The 21,693-nt window shown below is 46.6% G+C and overlaps 1 protein-coding gene across 1 annotated transcript in view; it reads right to left on the bottom strand.

Annotated features, from left to right (window-relative positions):
- Positions 1–13,258: 13,258 nt before the first annotated feature.
- Positions 13,259–21,693, bottom strand: part of LOC120849932 — a 34,065-nt gene continuing 25,630 nt past the window's right edge. The window contains exon 3 of the mRNA XM_040222241.1: positions 13,259–13,465. Within this exon, the coding sequence (XP_040078175.1) occupies positions 13,259–13,465 (207 nt within the window). The remainder of the gene's footprint in view (positions 13,466–21,693) is intronic.

The raw sequence follows: 21,693 nt of genomic DNA, 5'->3' as shown, positions 1-21,693 counted from the left end.
AAATTTCTGCATGTTGACATCAAGCATGACGAAGTTGGAAACAATTGAAAATTATTTAACTGAGTTACTAAGGGCTGTTGAGTATGTGCAAACAGCACTTCACCCTTTAATAATTAGAGCGATTGCTTGTAGGTGTTAAGTTTTGTAACACTCTGTGCAGACGTCCGTGATTGAGACATTCTTCCGTCAGGCTTGTGATTATCATAAGGAATGGTGCCTTTCCTCATACGAAAGCAACTTTTTTTGCATATACTTCATTTTGTATTTTCTGAATAAAGAGACCAAGCTCTCAAATCAGGCAACATGAAGCAATAATAATGGCTGCAGATAAAAGGCAGAGGTTGGCATGTTGGGAGCAAAGAAAAACAACTTGCTGCCCACGGCTGCCAGCTTGTCAGGATTCAGTACCCTCTTCGGGTAGGTAGTTTGAAAGATGGCAGCGGGCTCTGGCAATTCGTTTGTCATCGGGCACAGCGGTCTTCCTCTTCTTCACGTAGTGAGATAAGCCAGCTGCAAAAATAGAAGAGACAATCATCAAGCGCAGGAAATTCTAAATCGTTTTCTAATTATATTTTTAACAAGACTGGCTCAAAAGGGCAGAACGTTTTTTTTTCACTAAATAAAATAAGGTAAAAAAAAGAACATCTAAAGATAGGGTATCCATTAAGGCTCGCACAAATTAAATATAGTTTTGTTCTTAGCCTAGTGATTATTTTCTGGATACAGGATTGCAGATTCTGAGCGACATAAGAAAACTGCACTTTGTTAACCAGTTGCTGTCAGCCAAGAATATTAAATGCATTATGGGCAGGCCTTCATTTTCGGAAAAGCCCGGATATTGTCACGAATGACAAATGATGAGGCGACAAATACCTGGGGAACTATTGATAATATATTCAATCGCCATTGATACCGCATAGAGCTCCGCGGTAAAAATGCTGGCGATGCAGTCAAGTCGTTGAACCTTGGAGAAGCTTTCAGAATACACAGCACAACCGACAAAAGAGGAGGTCTTGGCACCATCAGTATAAACATGAAGATAACCATCATACTTATTTCGCAGTTCTCCAAACGCTTGCTTAATTACAGCATGGGAAATGCCGTGTTTGTTCAACTTTGCGAGAGACCAGTCGGATTCAACTCGCTGTGTTTTCCAAGGTGGAATACCGTTGACTTTCCGAACGAGGACGACCTGGTCCAGAGAAAGGTCCAGCGAGGAGCGAAGATGTTCAATGCGGAAGCTTAACGGTCTTACAATGCTTGATTTATTTTCAAAAAGGCGATAGAACCTTGACCTTGTGAGGGAAGAGTAAGTTGATGCTGAGGGTCGGCCAGAATCGTATAAGCATATGTTAGACTAAGATATGTACGTCGTTTGTTCAGGGACAGCTCATTGGATTCTGCATACAAACTGAGGACGGGGGACGTCCGGAAAGCTCCTGTTGCCAGTCGCAAGCCGAGATGGTGAAGTGAGTCCAGCATCTTAAGGGCAGAGGGCCGAGCCGACCCATAGACTACTGCACCATAGTCAAGGCGGGATCGTACAAGGGCATTGTGTAGCTGCAGGATACCTTTTCTATCAGACCCCCAAGACTTGTGAGATAAAACTTTCAGAAGGTTTGTCGACTGAAGGCATTTTTGCTTCAGCGCTTTAAGGTGGGAAATAAAATTAAGCTTTCTATCAAATATCACACCAAGAAATTTGTGCTCTTTCCTAACAGGTATAGGAGTTCCATTCAATTCCAGGGTTAGATCCAAAGAGAGCCCACGTCGCAAAGAAAGGGGAACACAGACTGTTTTTGAAGCAGAGAACTTGAACCCATTTTCGTCGGCCCACTTGGACAGTTTCTTTATGGCTAACTGCAACTGGCGCTCACAACTAGAAAGGTTACAAGACGATGATGAAATCTGTATATCATCAGCATAAAGAGAATATGAAATAGAGGGTGGCAGCAGTTGTGCGAGTCAATTCATTGTTAGCAAAAACAAAGTAGCACTTAAAACACCCCTTTGAGGGACTCCGTTTTCTTGAACAAAGGAATCAGATAGGGCTGAGCCGAGACGAACTTGGAAGGTCCTGTCTGTCAGATTTTCCTTTATGCTTCGCAGCATACGGCCCCGGATATTACAGGCATACAGGTTTCGGAGAATCCCATACCTCCACGCTGTGTCGCATGCCCTTTCTAAGTCGAAAAAAACCGCAACGCAGTGCTGCCTGTTTACAAATGCCTCACGTATCACAGACTCCAGGCGAACTAAGTGGTCAGGGGTAGATCGACCCTGGCGAAATCCACATTGATTGTTATCAAATACCCTCTGGATTTCTAACATGTAGACCAGTCGCCTGTTTATAAGCCTTTCATATGTTTTCCCAAGGCAGCTTGTTAGTGCAATGGGGCGGTAGCTTGATGGTTGTGAGGCGTCTTTGTTAGGCTTCAGGAGGGGGATGATATGTGTGTGTTTCCAAGCCCGAGGGAAACATGCCTTTTCCCACAAAAGATTAAAAAACAGGAGAAGATTTTCAAGGGATTCTGGAGAAAGGCGGCGCAGCATTTCATAATGAATTCCATCGGGACCAGGGGCAGAAAGCTTTGTCACATTAAGAGCCATCTCAAGCTCGCACCGCGTAAATGGTTGGTTATAGGATGCTGAATTTCCTCCTGACATGACAAGCTTTTGTCGTTCCGCACGAGCTTTTAACTGTCCGAAAGTAGCACTGTAGTTGGCCGAACTAGATGAATTATAAAAATGCTCCCCAAGTATGTTGCCAATATCTTTTAGTGATGAAGAAGGGGCATTAAACGTTGGAATGGCAAAGCACCTGTAATCCCCATTTACTTTCCTGTATCTGTCCCAGGCATTTTTGGCTGGGACAAAGCTGGTTAAAGAAGAGAGATACTTCATCCACGACTTCCGCTTTGCCTGCTTCCTAGTCCAACGAGCCTTGGCTTTTCGTCGCTTGAACTCAACAAGGTTGCTTGAAGTGGGGTATCTGCGAAATCTGCCCCACGCCCTATTTTGGTCCGCCCGGGTTGTGGCACACTCCTTATTCCACCAAGGTTTACATTTTTTGGGTATATTACCAGATGTCTGTGGAATGGACTGCTGAGCAGCCTTTAGAATCTGCTCAGTAACATAAAGTGTAGCGTTCTCAGGCGACATAGACGAAAGAAGCGAAGGATCTAAAGTGGAGTGAAGATTAAAAAGCGCCCAGTCTGCCTTGTCTAACTTCCACCTAGGGACCCGCTTTAAAAGATTAGGCAATGGAACGGTACTCTCTAAAACAACTGGATAATGATCACTTCCAAAAGGGTTTTGAAGAACCTTCCAAGAGAAGCAAGGAAGTAATGAAGGTGAAGCAATAGAAAGATCAATGGATGTGACTGAGTTGTGTGCCGCACTAAAAAAGGTTGGCTCTCTCCCGTTAAGAAGGCACAGCCCCGAAGACAATAAAAGACGTTCAATCACACCACCACGGGAGTCTTGACGGGTACAACCCCACATAGGATGATGGGCGTTAAAATCACCCAAAATTAAAAAAAAAGGTTGCAGGAGCTGTCCTATAAGTCCCTGCAGCTCTTGAAGGTTTAAAGGAGTGTTAGGTGGTAAGTATAAAGAAACAATTGTTACAAGGCGGTCCAGAAGGAGACGTACTGCAACAGCTTCCAGCGGCGTGCAGAGCGGAACTTGAGAGCAAGCAACTCCACTCTGCACGACCACTGCAACACCACCAGAAGGAGTGGAAGAGGGGCGATCTTTTCTAAAAACCTGATGATGTCTTAAAATATTAAAGGAATTAGAGTGAACATGGGTTTCTTGCAAGGCAAGAGCGATGGGCCAAAGCTGATCCATGAAATAGTTCACATCATCAATATTTCTTAAAATACCGCGACAGTTCCATTGCATAAAGTGTAACTTAATCATCTATAAAAGGTATGTAAATAAGCTACTGAAAAAATAAACCTAATAAAATGAGTAAGATTGTAGAGTCAACACAAACTAGGTGGAAGACATTGGGATCATCATTTGGGCGGGACTACAGGCTTCTTATTCTTTTTATGTTTACTGGAGGGCGTTTCCCACTCCATATTGTCCTGGTCGGACCCAGGAGTGGACAGATTGTCAGCGTCCGTCAACATCTCCACCTCCTGAGAGGTATCCGTTGTTTTATGAGCAGCCCTTGTCCGGCCAGGTGTCCGGGGGGCAAACGCCGGCCACGACCGGCTGGGGGGGGGGGGGGGGGGGGGGTTGCAGACGAGCTGGGCGACGAGTCGTCTGAGCTCGTCCGGTCCCCACCTTTCACAGGAGCTGCATGGGCACCATGCTGCTCCTTCGGTAGGGGGGCCTTCTCTAGCGAGCAAGAGCGAGAAGTTCGCTCCGTCTCCCCAGCGGGGGACCTAGGAGAGGGGGCAGGCGTGGCTGTTGCCGGCCTGTTTTTGGAAAGAGGAGCAGCACGCGTGCTACCGCAAGGGACTGGAGGAAGCAGCTGCTGCCCCTGTCGGGGAGCTGGGGCCCTGAAGTCGGCCGCCAGGATCTCGGGAGAGACCTGAGTGGCCCTCGACTGCGAGCGTGGTGCAGGGCCCCTGCGCACCACCTCGGCAAACCTCCCCTTTGATAAAAAGGAGAACCGCTTCTTGGCTTATGGGTACGGTATGTTTTCTTGTGCTTTGATGGTAAGGATGTCCTTTTCTAACTTCCAAGAGGGACATGCCCGATAATAAGCAGGATGTGGTCCACCGCAATCAGCGCAGTGGGCCACAGCCGCCTCGCAAGTATCGGAAACATGACCTTGGCTACCGCACTTCGCACACGTCTCCTTCCCATGACAGCTGCGTGTTCCATGACCAAAACGCTGGCAACGGAAGCACCGCTGGGGGTTGGGGACGTACGGGTGGATGCGGCAGTTCAAGTATCCTGCCTTGATTGTCTCAGGGAGAGTGTGCCGTTCAAAAGTCAGAATGACATGTCTCGAAGGAATTTGTTCGCCATCTTTCCTAAACATGATGCGTTTTACGGCGACGACACCAGCACCTTGGAGTCCCTCGAGGAGTTCTTCCTCACTGGTGTGCAAGAAGTCGTCCTCAGAGAGGACTCCACGGACAGTATTTAGTGTGCGATGAGGGCTCACCGACACCTTCCCATCAACGATGGTAGTCAGTTTGAGGAGTGCGTCACTTTTTTTTTTTTGTGTTCACTTTCACAAGAAGTTCTCTAGTGTGCTGTTTTTTAGCCTTGTAGGAAAACTCTACAAGGTTTTCTAGCACCTTTGCTACAATAAAAAGTGAGATCTTTGAAACAGGCTTTTGTTCATCCAGCGAATGAACTATGAAAAACTTATCAAAAGTTTCTACTTCACATTCTTTGTCGATGGTTTTTGTTCAGAGCAGCGCCTTTTAAGGGCGTGTCCTGAACGGGGTTTGGAGGGGTGGGGCGCCATAAGAGGGCAAAGAGTCTTCAGAATCCGCGGTGCACCGCCCACCACCGAGCCCAACAAGGGGTTAGGTAACGCACCATAACAGATGGGCTTGGCTGGAGACGTTACGCTAACAATGCTGCCGGGAAACTATACCCAAGTGTGGGTCAAGACAGAGGTCTATTGCCACCCAAGGTTAGCCCTTGCCACCAAAGAGGGGTGAAAAAGGAGCAAAAGAAATGAGAAAGAAGTAAAAGAAACAGGAAAGGTAAAAGCGAAAGATCGGAGGGGATAGTAGAAGAAAAGGCGACTAGACTGAATCATCCTGGCCGGGCCTTACCAGGACTCCCGTATACGAGAAGCGGGGGCCGAAATGGTGTATTGCCTTACCCGGGGGGCCCCGAAGGGTCCAAACCTACCCCGGGCTCGGCTCAACCACCAGGATGCCCTTTTCCCCGGACACGGGAAAGCCACGCACAGCCAGACGTGGGCGGGCGAACCCGCATGGCGCCACTCTCCAAACAACTGCTTTCACAGGTGCCCCCTGCGGGGCCTCCGCCGCCGCTTCGTCCATCAGCAGCTCGGAGGTTTCCTCGGTGGCTCTGCTGCCGGCTGCACGGGCGTAGGTCTTGACACATTCCCTGGTCTCGTGTCCGACGGCGCGGCACTTGGAGCACCGAGGCGCCTTGCAATCACGGCGAATATGCCCCGTGCGACGGCAACGGAGACATATCGGTGCTCGCCCGGGGACGACTACCAAGACGTTGCCCCCGCCGAGCCGAAGCTGGTGGGGAAGGCTTTCCAGCGGGAGTCCCTCTTTGAGGGTCATCCGGACGCCGAGGGTTGTGGACCCGACGTCGACAAAACCGTCGACCTTCCTCTTTTACCGCGTAACTTCCTTGACGGTCCCAAACGGTTGGAAGGCCCGCCGAATTGCTTCCACAGGCATATCGAAAAAGACCCAATGGAGTTTGACACGCAGTTCCCTCCAGTTTGGGTCGACCACCTGACACATTTTCCCTTTCACCTGAAGACTCCCGACTTTTAAAAGCTTCCCCTTGGCTTCCGGCGTATGCAGCTTAAGCAGCCAGACGTGACTCATCTGCTAGGCTCCCAGACCCGCCACGTTTGACAACACGCCCACCTGTTGCAACGGCGACCTGAAGTCTTCGTTCTTGTACGGACGTCCTTCAGGGTCGGCGTGCAAAATGACGCTGAGCGTTGCCGCCTCTCCGGTGGGCAACGACGGCAGCTGCAGACAATAATCTATCGGCGAAGAGCCAACCTTATCACCGCGGCCGGGCACGGCCGCTATCGCTGACGCGGAGCTAATCATGAGCACGTCCGTTCGCTACGGCAGCTGGAAGTGGAATCCCCTACGCTAGACTATAACTTGGGAAATTCCGCTTTGAGAACTCGTTTTATACGAGGCTTTCGGACGGCACTTGAACGCTTGAGTGGAATAACGTCGGACGGAACTAAAACTCTCTGCAAGAGTGCCGTCGGACGGTACTCTAGACACTACGTTTGTATAAAACGTTCGTGCCTCAGTCAAAAAAGAACTCTTTATACTGTTCGCAAGTAACATAATCAAAACAGACCCTACTTTTAAAGGCGCAAGTCACGCAATATTTGGAGTATTTTCCGAGGACTAGAATCGAACTTGAATTCGAACACATGCAGTGAAAGCAAACGGGGTGCAAATACGAGCGCTAGCACGTAACGGGTACCTTTAGCAGTCATGGGTTCCGCAAAACACACCGCCTAGTTAGGTGGTGCCAAGCCGCCAACCGATTTGTAGAACTCGTCTTGTCCACCGATTCACGAGATAAAGCTCCCCCATACACTTAACCAAGTCGCGTCCCCTCCTCGGGCTTCGGTGGGAACTTTGCCTCAGTGTGCGTTCCCGCAATCTGACTGCTTGCTCAGTGACAGGTCGGTTCGCTACTTCCTTGGGAAAAGGTCGAGGGTCATCCAATGCGCAAAGTATGTGTGCGACAAGGAGCTGCACACGTTCGCCTTCACGCTTCCTGCGAACACAAGAACACGTCACAAACGCTCCGAAAAGAAAGCACTGAAAAAGTAAAACGAATGGGCGAGTACTCAACAAGTAGACTCAAACCCACAGCTGGTTCCATGGGCACGCCGGCACCCAAGGCACTTTTTGTTTTCCCAAGAACGTTCTTCGATGTTTTTTTTCGAAAGCCCAAAGGCCTGAAACCGCCCGAAACATGGTGGCCCGAAAGTTTGCAGCTTGCTTTGTTTTTGATTTTGGTTACGATGGCGATGGCGATGCGGCGACGTTCGCTGGTTCCGACGACGCATTTTCTCTCTGTGCTCGATTGTATGAGTAAATATTGAGAAGAAATCAAACCCGACAAATAGTTTATAGAATTTCTCAATCACATATACAAATAATTTTCATTTGCAGAGGTTTTTTCTCTCGATTTCATGGCATAAATCAGAGTGCTAAAGTAGCTAAATATACGTGTATACTACACGATTATATCTGAGATCGTTGCCGCAGCCTGCGTATTTACCATGGTATTTACCCATGGAAACGCAACCGAACGTCCTATACAATTAAATAAACTGCTTTCAGCCTCCCAGGCGAAGGCGACGATAATGTGTCACGTCGGAAGAGCAGACGGCAAAAAACGGGAACAGCTCCAATGGCTCAATGCATCAACTCTGCAAATAAAGTTTTTTTTTTCCTTCTTGGAATGCGTGAATACGAAATCTGCTTGTGGCATCGTTCAATATATATTCCTATATTCCAAAACATTCAAAAATACCGGGAGGCACCGGCACCTACACTGTACTCCTTACCTGGTGGGCCGGTGGCTACCGGTGCGCGGTACGGCGGTGGTGGTCAAAGGTGGCCGCAACTAATGAAATAATAATAATAATAATATTCATACCGTATGTTAGCCCGCATAAGTTTTCTGTTTCGCCTTTTTTTTTCTTTCACTGACCGCAAACTTTTCCAAGGAGAACAGATCCCATCAAAATTACATGAGGTCTGATATGTCGTCTGCTTCCTGCTTTCCTGCTCGCGCGGTTAAATTTGATCGTCGCGAAAGCGCTTCACTTCGCTAAAATGCGGGAATGCCGAGGTTGTGCGCAGCGCTGGATTGCACGAACAATGAGGGAAGAGCCTCAGGATTATCATTTCACACGTAAGTAGCAATCAGGTTTAGTTAATTACTACATATCACTAAAAATAAAACTATGACGAGCGACCACTCGTACATATATGGCCTGCATTGGAGCACTTCGTCTGATATTCCAGGCTCCCTAAAAAAATGACAACTTTTTGCTGAAGTGGTTAAAAGCATTTCCGGACAACTTTACTCCTGCCGCACATCATGTCCTTTGCTCACGGCACTTCGAGCTCCAGTGCTTTAAGGATGGGTTCTATGTGAAAGCAAGACTCAAGGAAGATGCCGCACCCACCGTTGGTTCTGTCAATGTATGTACATACATATATACTGAACTGCAAGTAGGTTAAATTCAGTAGTGAATATGATGCATGCTTTTCTAAAATTTGAGCTTCATGCGTCATTGTGGTCAATGCTAAAATAATGTATTGCAGCAGAGGAGTTTGTAATGTCACTTTTATTTCCAGTCCTTAGATCATGTACATTAGAACAAAGTGTCTATGCGTTAATGTATACCTACTTGTCTCTTTCTTATAGGCACCAAGGAAGCGTCCAGCACCACGGATCGCCGATGACGCAGCGCAAGACGATGCTCCAGTGACCACACCTACTTCGATGGAGAGTCCCCAAAAAGTAAACGACGTCGTATGAACAAAAAATTAGATTTGGCAAAAAAAAAATAAGATAATGCAATAAACCCTGAAAAGAAACAAACGGAAAGTTAGAAATCTCCAATCTCTTTTGGAATGTCTGAAGGAGGAGCATGCACTGACAGATCAACTCCAACTAAGATTGAAAGCATTTGGGGAGATCCCGCAAGAACTGCTGAAGGGTATTGGAAAAAAACACCACCAGGAAGATGACCGGCAGAAGGTACACCAAAAAGAACAAAGCAGTTCGCAGCCACCCTGCACTACTACTCGCCTCAAGCCTACGCCTACGTCAGCACTCTCTTTTCCCTACATTCTGTGAGCTCCCTCAGGTGTTGGTTCAAAGTTGTTGGAGGGTGGCCTGGATTCACCAAGGAAGCACTAGGAGAGCTGCAGCGACGACATGAAAACTCCTCTGAACGGGACGAGCAGAGTCTCGTCATGCTGGACCGGATGTCCTTAAAAAAGAAATAAACTTGGATGTCCCAAAGGGATGTGTGCCTCCAATGACCAACAACTTCGATTATTTTTGGTGGTGGTGTCTAAACCACAGAAAATGGAGCGTGACCACGGAGAAGAGAGTGGGAGTGACTAAAACCGGCCAGTTGTCAATCGGCGGTTTTCGGGCGGAAAGAAAACTGATTATGTGCTGAAAAATGTGTTCTGAATAGATGGCCTCCCATATACGGCATGTACAAATAAAAATCGTCCCGAGCATAAATATACTCAGTATCTTTTGATGGAACAGCGAGGATGAACAGTCACACTCACATGCACACAAAAGAAGACAGACTCGCAGCACTGACTTACAACTCAGTCGTATATTTCTTCTTCCTCAAATCTTCAACTTCTTCACCTTTGCCGTTAATGAGAACAATTTAAATTGTTTACACACCAGAGACCAAATAGCCAATAAACATTAATAAATAACTAAAAATTGAATAAATAATAGACAACTGAACCTACAATAAAAATACTATTAAAATTAAATTAAAAATTAAACTAAAAAAATAAATAAAATTAATTTCATTTTAATAGTATTTTTAATAGTAGGTTTAGTTGTCTTTTATTTATTTAATTATTAGTTATTTAATAATGTTTATTGGCTATTTGGTCTCTGGTGTGTAAACAATTTAAATTGTTCTCATTAACGGCAAAGGTGAACAAGTTGAAGATTTGAGGAAGAAGAAATATAGGACTGAGTTGTAAGTCAGCGCTGCGAGTCTGTCTCCTTTTGTGTGCATGTGCGTGTGACTGTTCATCCGCGCTGTTCCATCAAAAGCATGAATTACCAACTTGCCCAAGCATCGACATTATCAACCCTCAGTATCCCCTTTAAGCACTTCCATGTTCCCAAAAAGTCTGTTTCAAGCGAAAAAAAATCCATAATCTTACCCGACACAGCTTTTTTTGCTGAATGGCTTGTACATGGGATTCTTGTCCTCGTTATCGTCCTTCTCGTCGTGGCCGTCGTTGTCGTCGTCGTCGTCGTCTTAACCACTAGGGACTTAAAATGATGCCGATTCTGGCATTGTAGGTGCTGGAATCGGCCTTTGTGGCAGAATGGGGGAGCCCGTGCTGCTGGAACTGTTGGTGGTGTCGTTGCTATACCCCCTGTCTGGACCCAGCGGCTGGTGACAGCTTTTGCATAGAAGTTTGCCTGACTGCCTGAAGAAAGGACACAGTTTTAAATATCTAAATCCTTATTCCGTCTTGATTTGCGTAAGCTCCTCTTTCTGCTGATTGCACTCCGGCAAAAGCTCCATTTGTCAGGAACTGATGAACTTGAACAAGTCATTTCCTTTTTGATCTGACAGCAAGCAATACTAAAGTACGAAATAGAAGTTAAGTAAAAAAAGGTGAAGAAAACCAAGGTCTGCACATGCACACTTGAATGTGCCCTTATTTTTTGGACTATTATTTCGCAGGGGTAAAGTCACCATTCCCGGACGACGCGTGTATCAGTGGGGAGCGTGTTAACCCCGCCCCCCCCCCCCCCCACCCCTTCCCTTTCGCCTGCGTTCATGCCGCTTTGCGGCAACAGTCTGCAGCTGCTCATTTCAAACTTATTAACCCACTTTCCCCCTCCCACCCTCCCCCTTTACACTCCGGTTTGCGACGTCCAGCCGGCAGCCCAAGCCCCCCTTACCCACTGCACCTCTGAAAAGGGAGTCCCACACCATTTAGTTCAGCGAAGTTTAGTCGACAACATTCGTTTTGTTTTCAGTGATAATGATAAAAGAGGGATTTCGTAAATATTTCCAAATGCTAAAAACAACAACAATCACAAACAAAAGTAAGCCCACTCTCTGGATCGAACCTGTGTCTCCTGCGTACGAACCAGACACACTTCCACTAAGCCATGCTACCATTTCTGAAACTCTTTTTGACAATTCGTTTTATACGAGACCCACCAAGTTTCGAGTCATGCATGTGTTTCGGTGGCGCCCTCAAATGGTTCCCTCTCCTGAGGTAATTACCTTGCGAAGAACAAGCTCGATGGTTTTTGTAGAAAAATATGGTGGAAGCTTGAAATCCTTCCGCTCTAAAAACAACACTGCCAACACTGTCAAAATTGAATTTATCATATTACTCATATTTCCCTCGATCAGGAAACGGCTGCTGATGTCATAGTCAGCATTCGGCCAATCGTGGCAGGCCGACCGCTGCGACGCTTTCAATCGCTCACGTCGCCAATACATGATGACAGGAAGAAAACACTTAACTGTAAATCATATATTCGGAAAACTAGATTACATTGCCATCCTATCGATGAAAATGCACAAGGTCCTGGCAAATGGAACTTATCATGCACATATTTTAACCGTTTTAATCTACCGTGTGGCGTCAAGCAGACAAAAAAAAGGCTGTTCAAGTTTCATACCTACCAACAGTCCCCTTTCCCAGCCGAGGGTCTGTTCCCACGGAAACGTTTTTCACATCAGGCGGCCTCGGAATCTCAGCAAACTCCTGTGTCTTTAAGAAGGAGTATGAGACTCTGGACCGCTGCGTCGCGTGTGGTTGGCCGGGGACTGCAAATGCAGCAGTGCTCGCGAGGCTCAAGAGGTGCGTCGCTCTCCAAGCAGTGCACGTTTTCAACCGTCTCATCAACGTGGAAAACCGAAAATTATGATGAAACCTCGGCTGTACATACCGTCCACGAAAAAAAGGGCGCCACTTACCGAAGTTCTGCGACGTGTCAGCGTTATTTCGTTCGCTGGGGGGATGGTATGGTTTGTGGTGGGGGGCAGTTGAAGATAAGGAACTGCGTCTGGCTTCAGAAGGGCTCTCGGTAAAGCCTACCCGGCATCACGAAGGGTACTTCTTATGCAACGGTAGTCTCGATTCTCGTCAAAATTATCGTAGCATACGCGCACGCCTGTCTTCCCAGGGTTCCTTCCGATCCTCCGACATGTCTTACTTTTGAGTGGTTTCCCAAGCTGAAGGCGATGATATTTGAGATTTGTTCCTCGCCAGTGCCCGTTTTGGTTCGGGCACTGCAAAACACAACAAGGCAGCCGGCATCGCCGGCGGCCGCAGCGGGCGGTCGAAGTCGAGGTCGAGGTCGAGGTCGAGGTTTAGGCACAGGAAAAGCGATACTTCGGACACCGTCAAACTAGGAAAAGACAAATCCTGCCGGTTGCTCGCTCGAGTAGGCGCCTCGGGCGTCGACGGCTGACAGCGACGGCAGGTTTTGATGACTTGGGACAGATGGCGCCACAAATATTTTATACCCCTTTTGCGCTAATATTACACTTTCGAAACATTTCTGTATGCCTAAACAACAATACTGTTTCAATTAATGTAAATCTACTTACAATTGCCTCACTCTATCACTTACAAAAGACACTCCGAATGACGTCACACCACATATTAATATTACGGGCACAATGTGGCCCCAGGTTGCGAAAAAAAAAGCGTTTTTTACTTTGCCATTACGCAGCGAAATACAGGTATTTCGGGGTATAGGGGCACGTTGTCTCTTACTTATGCCAAGGTAAACAATATAAATAAAATATAAGCTGCACATTCGTTCAGTGGTAAAATTGTTGCACTGCCACTCTGAGGGCTTCCTCGACCTCGCCCAACGAGAACGGTTGGAGGGCGGGTGTTGCGACCCCGAGATTTAAAATACGAAACCACGTTGACGACGACACCTTCGATGAATTGTTATAATGTACCTGAATGAAAGAACTCTTGCTGGGACATACCTGAGATACCACAACTTGGGGTTCGTTCCCCTACAAAAAGATGAAAGACGTTTACAAATACCTGTATTGCAAAATTAGAGCGCTGTTCTTGAAGAAGAAGAGGAGAGGGTACCGAGGGGAGGGTAACCTCCACCTTCTCCTCCTCCCACTGCTCGTCCTCTCTTCTTTCCACTTCCTCCTTCCCTCCTCCTCCTTCTCCTTCCCTCTTCCTTTCCTCCCCCTCTCCTCCGGCCGCTGAATTTGTTCATGGGTGACATGACACGAAGTCGTGGCATTCTTTTCCCAGCTAAATTTAACGGGGAAAGTGAATTGGTGGTGATGACACGTGACTTCGATTTCCCTGCTAAATTTAGCGAGAAAATTTCCCCGCAAAATTTCGCGGAAAAAGTTTCTCGCGAATTTTAGCAAGCAAACGTTCCGTTATGCAACGCGCGGTTACGGGGACGCCAACGGCGCCTGCGCTCAACCCGAAAATGGGTGCTTAAGAGCTGCGCTCTTAAATAAAATATTTTTACAAATCTCTGTAACCCGAAATTACAGCGCAGCCCCTGAGAAGGTTAAGAGGAGGGTACGGAGGGGACGGCATGCCTCTCTACCTCCTTCGTAGCCTCTCCTTCTCCCCTCCTCCTTTGCACCTCATCCTCACCTTATTTCCTCCTGCTCTCCCCTCCTCCTCCTTCCATCCTGCTCCACCTTTCTTCCTCATCCTTTACACTCCTCCTCCTCCTCCTTCGTGCCCTCCCCTCTTCCTCTTGCGTACCCTCCCATCTTCCTCCTCCGTACTAACCCCTCGTCATCCGTCCTGCCATCCCCTCCCCCCCCCCCCCCCCCCCAGTTTCCGCGCTGAATTCAGCTAAAAAATTGATGCCACTTGATCTCAACAGCAATTCAATTCCCCGCTAAATTTAGCGGGGAATTCCTGTTGAGGTCACGGGAAGTAATTTGTTTCGATAAATCGAGCGGAGAAACTGAACGTCTTCATAAGTGACGTGAAAACAAGTCATGTGACGTTATTTTGCCCGTTACATTTATCCAGGAAACTGAATTGGTGGTGAGGTCACGTGACATCAGTTTTCCCGCTAAATTTATCGCGGTTATACCGACGGCGACGGCGACGTCGCGAAACACGGAAACGGGTGCTTAAGAGCAGCGCTCTAAAAACCTGCCAAACAGGTTTCTGGTATTTTCTGACGTTTACGTCTAAGCATAAATGCAGACACCGGTTGCGATGTGCTGTCCTGTCCTGGCGTGTGCGGTTTCTGGTGTTTTTTATCGTTTACATCAGAGGGAAAATTTAGACGCAGGTTCTGGTGTGCTGTTGTATCCTGCCGTGATCCGGTCTGACGTGACCCGTTTTAGTGTAACTTGGTGTAATCACAGTGCAGTGTGCCCTGGTGTTATCCGGGTCTACTCATGCAGGTGCTGTACCATGATGTCACAATAATATTTTTTGTTTATTCATACTGCTAACCTCTTTCGAGGTCGTAGCAGGAGTGGAAAACACATAGATACAAATATTTCATGGTGCACTCATTTACACAAAACATTGCCAAAATCAGAATAGGTGGCTGCATTAACGACATCGGGTGGCAGGTTGTTCCAGTCAATTACTGTTCTAGGAAAGAAGGAATATTTAAATGAATCATTTTTATAATTATATGGTTTAAGTGTCTTCTGATGGAAATATCTGGATACTCTAGGGGAAAAAAAATTCAATATACTGATTCTTGTCTATTCCCAGCTCATTGCTAACAATTAAATAAAGCAATTTCAGACGATTTTGTTTCCTTCCTTCCTGTAACGTTTGGAGTCCTGCTCTAGCACACAAGTTTGTGGGGGACACATAAGAAGATTACATACTAAAAACAAATCGCACTGCAAGTCTCTGAACCCTTTCTAAATTAACTATGTTACAAGTCGTGTGCGGGTCCCAGACACTGCTAGCGTACTCTAGAATTGGCCTAATAAACGTTTTATATAACAACAACTTAGTATCACTTGACCCATGTTTAAAATTCCTGCGCAAAAATCCAAGTTTATTTATCGCCCTGGCGATCATTTGGCCAATATGCATATTCCAACTCAAGTCAGACGTTATAGTGACACCGAGGTACTTATAAGAGGACACTTTAGGTAGATTATGACTGCCGACTACATAGTCAAAGTAAATAGGATTCTAAATGTTTCCCACTTAGAAAGAACATGAAATTACCCCACTGGACGAAGAAAGAAAAAGGAACGCCGTCCTTATAACGTTCCTTTACAAATGTAAAAATGTTTGCGTCCAATTCCACCGGCGCAAATTGAAATGACGGCGTCCCTCCCTTCCTTCTCTTAGGAACGCGTTCCAGCAACGCCGTTCTTTGGAACGTCGATTCCTAAAACATTAAAATAGCTACGCACACCAAGCAGATTTTATACACTTTTCTCCACACTGGCTGATTTGTAAGCAGGTACACACATACAACATTGGTGAAGTTCGAAGCGAATAGTGGTTTTGGCCGAATATTTTCTAATCAATTATTGAATTGTTTCTCCAAGTCTTTTACTACCGTTCTGTCACGCTTAAACGAAAATTCAGCTAAACTAATGAAGGTTGCACTTGTTAGTGAGCGCGTTGGTAATGATGTAGGTTTAGAAAGAGTTATATACGTAAATACAGGGGACGGGACAACACATCTTCCAACTTTCAACGAACAAATGATTTATTGCCCGACACTTCGCCTTCGGAGCTCCACTATAAAAGGGCGAAAGTTAAAAGAACGGGGAAGGGGAAGGAGGGGGCAAGACAAGGCCCCGGGAGAAAAACTGGGGGAAAGTAGCGCAGAGACATCAGGGAGAAGAGGAAGGGAGGAAGCATCCCGATTTTCCTCTCAGGACCAAGGACCTCTCGCCCGGCCCGCCAAGGTCGTCAACTCCGGTCTCAGGAATGTCACCTCTCTCTCCGACAGAGACAACAACGAGGCCGAGGAACTGTACTTCGGCGCCTCTTTTATGGCGTACGCCTCCACGATCTCCCGCCAGTAGCGGGCCTTGTGGGCGCCCAGAACACACGCGGACGGGAACTCGGCGGCACATGGAGCGCAAACCTTGGGGTGATGGACTATGGGCTGTCGGGAGTCCTTGTCGTTTTCTTTTTTTTTTTATTTCTCTTTCATGTTCGCGCAGGCGGTCGTTGAGGCAGCGGCCCGTCTGCCCGATGTACTCTGCCCCGCACGAGAAGGGCACGGAATGCACCCGTCCGACCGCGCAGGGAACAAAGGGGGCCGCGTGCCTCTAGGCGCAGCCGATCTTGGGAGGAGGGGGAGAGTTTACCAGACGGCACATGGCGCTCAACTTGAAGGGGCACGAAAACGCAACGTCCATGTCGAAGCGTCGAGCCACTGTTTTTAGTCGGTGGGTGGTGTTGTGGAAATAGGGATGGTTGTGTACCTTTGCCGGGCAGGCTTCCGAGTGGCGGCTTTTCTAATTATTAGTTTTCTGAGCGTGGAGGCCAGCAGGTAGCGCGGGTACCCGGCGTTTGTGAGGCGGCTTAGCTGTCCCTCCAGTCTAGATGGGGAGAGGTGTTGGCAGGACTTGTGCGGGTGGAGATGAAACTTTTTGCGATGCCCGCTTTTACTGTCTTTGAGTGGTGGCTTGAAAATGGCAGCACCGGCTTCTGCGACCGCTGCTGGAAGCGCCAGCAAGTGCCTCCCTGGGTGGTTACGAGGCGTACTTCCAGGAACTGGAGACCCTCCGCCGAGGGGTCTTCTCTGATGAAGCTCAGGTCATTTACGTTTTCTGTGAAGGCCTTCTGGATGGTGGTGGTGGGCGCGCCGGAGTCGTGGATCACTAGATAGTCGTCCACATCCCTGTACACCTGGGTTCCCGGGGCAACGCTGTCCAGTTGCTCCTTCACGGCCTGATCCACGAAGGAAAGGTAGACCTCGCTGAGCGCAGGCGCCAGGCAGGACCCGATGCAGACACCCGATTTTTGTGGGTATATCTTCCCGTCATGCTCCACCATTGTCGACCGAAGATATACTCTGATTAATTGCAGGAGCGCGCTGAGGGGGATGCCGGAAGAATTTTGGAATTTGACGATACCCTGCGTAGTGATGGCTTTTTTTACCGCATCCTGGAGAATGTTGAAGTCGGGGCTGTAGTACATGTCGATGATGTCAAGGGAGAAGAAGGTGGCACATGGACCTGATGTGTGAAGAAGCTGGAGGGCTGGGAGGAGTTCCTGAGAGCTGCCCACGCGGAAAGGCTGGTCCAGGTGGACGGCTGCCAGGTGCTTCTGCAGGTAGAGAGCCAGAGGCTTATGCCAGCATCTATTTTCTGATACGATGCTCCTAAGCGGGATCTCTGGCTTGTGGGTCTTGGCAGTGAAAAACACTTTTAGGTACTGGTTCGCAGGGGCCGACAGTCTCGTGAGAAGCGGCGAAAGGTTGTTCCACCGGCAGATGTCTTTGACTTCCGAACGGAGGGTGCCGGAGGGCTTTTTTTAACGAGGACGAAGTTTTTCTTGATGGTGAGTTCAATTTTCTCACCGAAGTTAGGCTCGTTTATGACCACAAACACTCCTGTCCTGTCTGCCTCCAAAAGTCTCAAGTCAGACCCCCTCAGTTCATTCACCACTTGCGGAAATTCTGGTTTGGTTGGGTGGGCTGCTCCATACATGCACACCAAACGGTAACCAACACCGAGGAACCCTTGTCGGGCAGGCTCCGGGATTCTCGACGCGATCTGGTGTACCGTTGCGAGCTGATCCACTTTTGACGGTGTGACAGATGGAGCGAATTTGGGTCCCTTTGCGGGCAGCGCCTCGGCTTGCGATGCAAGGTTTGAGACCGAGAGATTTAGCGGAGGCTGAAGCTTGGGGCACTGGTTCGCACGTTTGTCTGTGGATGCAGTTGCAATTACGACCTTCCAAGATGAAGGTTGTTCCCAACCTTTTACTTGTCCACTTCTAAGCTCGGTTAGTTTTAATATAACTATATGTATGAGCCGTGATCTAAGAAAGTCGATTGCCTTCGTTGAGGTGGCATGTAATGATAGATTTGACATAAAATTAAACCCAAAGAGACGCTCAACTAGGTATCCTTATTGAGGGAATTTATGAACCTCTTTGCTGCATGCAAATAGTTTTTTTTTTTAATCTCGAATTTAATCCCCCCAAAGAAATAAAAGACAAGCACGGATAATGAAGGTCGATTGTCAGGACAGTTCTGCTTGCAAAATTGCGGTGGTTTAGTCCCATCGAGAACGTTTGTCACCGAGAGCCCAGCGTACTGCGGAAACGCAATGGCAGGGAGCTTCGTGGGTATTGCTTTCCCGCAGAACAAAGGTGCTCGGTAGGAAGCGCATTCAACGGGGCTAACCCTCTGGGGTGAAAGAACAGTATGAATTAGGCGAAAACGCTGTTTAAATTATATGCAACTTATAAACGCATTAAAACATAGCGAGACAACCAGATTTTTAAAAATTCGTCTGAATGAACCTGAAGTTTGAAATATTCCTGCTTGAATTATCGCGTGTCCAATTTAACAAATAAAGCAGGAACCAAAAGAATTGCTGCATTTAAAGACAGACTCATATGGCTCCAAGAAAAAAGTATCTGATCGTAAAGTTGAAAAGTGCTTGCGAGACGCGAGTTAGAGCGAAATGAAGTGTTGTACTACCGACCTCATGTAGCCGTTGATGAACCTCCGAATTTTAAAACTATACACCTGAACAAAATTATTTGACGTACACAAAACCGCTACAACTTGCATGGGTTGCAGACAAAAATATTATTTCCCTCGAATTGAAAAAAAAAAGTATTAGGCGACACCTCCAGCCCTCTTGACGCCAAGAATCTACAATTTGAATGCAAGGAATAGCTTTTTAGGCAACAAATGGACGGCCTTTGAGACCAGAAGTGTCAAGCTTTGTTTGGTGACTTTTGTTGCAAGCATACAAAAAAGAGGCGCACCAGCCCACTCATGCAGTGGAGGCTGGTATCGAAAAATATTATACCTGCAGAAATTTGACACTGAACCTTGAGAGATTCACTGCGGACCGTTTTTCATTATTTCACGGTGTTCAGAGGAAAATTTGCTTCACCCCAGACCACTAGTCCTCTATAATTGGCAGTTGTAGACTGCACTGTCGTTCCTCAATTAATAACAATAAGTTTGTCAAATTATAAGTTCATTCGCAAGACTGTTGTAAGCCCAGATGTTGTGGGTAAGCCAAACAATAGTGACGAAGAAAAAAAATGCTTGACAGTGACAGGCTTTAGAAACCCCAAGCCGAATGGCTTTGAGCAGTAGTCGGTGAGAGCTCCTGTCGTAACAGTGTCCACAATTAAAATGGCAAAATGCAATAGTTTCTTCTCAACAACAGAAAAAATACAGTCACTTTCTTCTGTGAATTGTGTTTGCTTATACTTATAACATATTTGACATTGCCTTGAAATTTGACATCAGAGGAAAGTACATATGGAGAAATAGCCTGAGACTGGGGTACAGTTGAATTTGAAAGACGAGTCTTTTAAAGAGTCTGTGCAACAATATTAGGTAGGAGTGTTTCCCTTCTCCACAGGTTTACTGGCTAGAGTAGGACCCAAGTACACTCTCTTGCAACGCCACTGAGGAAGAAGCACCTTGGTCGTGGGGTAATTTTGAGGATAAAAGCAAACGTTACCTTTCAGTTTCTCCTTCGCAAAGCTTGACGACAAAGTCATGGGGATCGCATTCGTGACATTGGGAGTAATGCAATTCCCAGGATTTCGTAATCTAGCTTTACGATCTCTGGAGTAATAATGTTTAAATGCAGTTCATATCGCGGACACGAGCACTACCTGAGAACTCGATTTCAGCTCGTGAAAAGCAATGCCTTGACGTGCGTTCGGGTAGTGGCTCGCAGCCAATCGCTGCGATAAGGGGAATAGTCAAACCTCAACAATGTGTGGAAGTCAGAGCATCTCTCCTACTTTTCCAACCCCAACTAGCGACTGTGATAAAGATTAGCGGCATATAATCGACTCCAGATTGGGCGGACGCTTGTTATGTCTGCAATTTGGGGGGATAACGCTACTGATTTGTTTACTTTTTATCTGCCACTTCTATTTTGTGACAAAAACAACTGTTGTGTGTTTCAGAGGATATAAATTTCAACGAATGACTGTAATCGGTATCTAATGAAAGTGCAAAAAAAATTGTTGCATTAATCCCCATTAACTACACTGCTTTGGTATGCCGTACACATAGCCTCACAGGTCAAGAAAAAAATAAAGAATACTCACGGCGTGAAAAAATATGAGACATGAGTCTCGAGATGCTCGAGGTGGAGAACATTGAGAACCTTTACGGTAAACATCCGGTAGTTGTTTTTATCTCCTTGTTTAACTTATTGCGGTAGGACTTTGTCCTTTCCCTGCTAGTTAAAAGAGACACGAAGTCACAATTTTCACAGGTACACTTCAGCATACAACCATTTCACAAGGAAACTTGTTCTCTGACCTTCTGTCTTCTATTGTACTTTCATAGATGATAGAAGCTGAAATGGCCAAATATCTGAAAGACACCACTGGCAGTGCCCCGACACGAGAAAGTGAACTTGCAACGGGAGATGCAGCCTGATCGTGGTTGAGAGCTGCACGCCGTTCCTTCAAATGTACTGCTTCTTCGCCTGTTTATATTTACCATTTTTCTTGCTAATTCAGACATCCAATGTTGCGATTCGACATAGTCATTCTGTAGCACCTTTTGAAGCAGCCCAAAGTTAATTATGAAGCACCAAAATATAGTTGTGGTGCACAAGCATACACTTTATTTTTATTCATATCACTATGGCTATTATATGTGACGATTCTTGGGTTGGCCTTTCCAACTACAAAACGTGCATACTTTGCCCTCTCACTTCCGTGCGATGGAGGGTTTTATTCCCTCAAACACAGATTAAAGGGCTGTTTAGTTGCATACAAAAGCACTAGGCATGGCAGGAAGATGCTGATCAATGAAGGAGAGTATGAACTGCCGTGAATGGTCATTTTAGGTATAAAATAAAATATACCACGGAAATAATGGTAGCATAATCTTGGGAAACAAAATTATGTTTTATTCAAGTTCTAAGAGTTGTAAAAAACTGAAATTCTTAATTATGGTAAATATACATAGAAAAAAAAACACGTTACGTTTAAGTTACAAACATTAATGACTTTTTGTATTTTGAGCTTCAGGACAACAAAGATCAATACGTGAACCCCAAATAGGCCTTAAACGGGCAGTGCA

The sequence above is a fragment of the Ixodes scapularis genome, unplaced genomic scaffold (genome assembly GCF_016920785.2).
Source record: "Ixodes scapularis isolate PalLabHiFi unplaced genomic scaffold, ASM1692078v2 PGA_scaffold3__209_contigs__length_174095766, whole genome shotgun sequence".
NCBI lineage: Eukaryota > Metazoa > Arthropoda > Arachnida > Ixodida > Ixodidae > Ixodes > Ixodes scapularis.
Note: the sequence above shows the minus strand (reverse complement) of the source record. Positions and strands in the feature narration are given on the sequence as shown.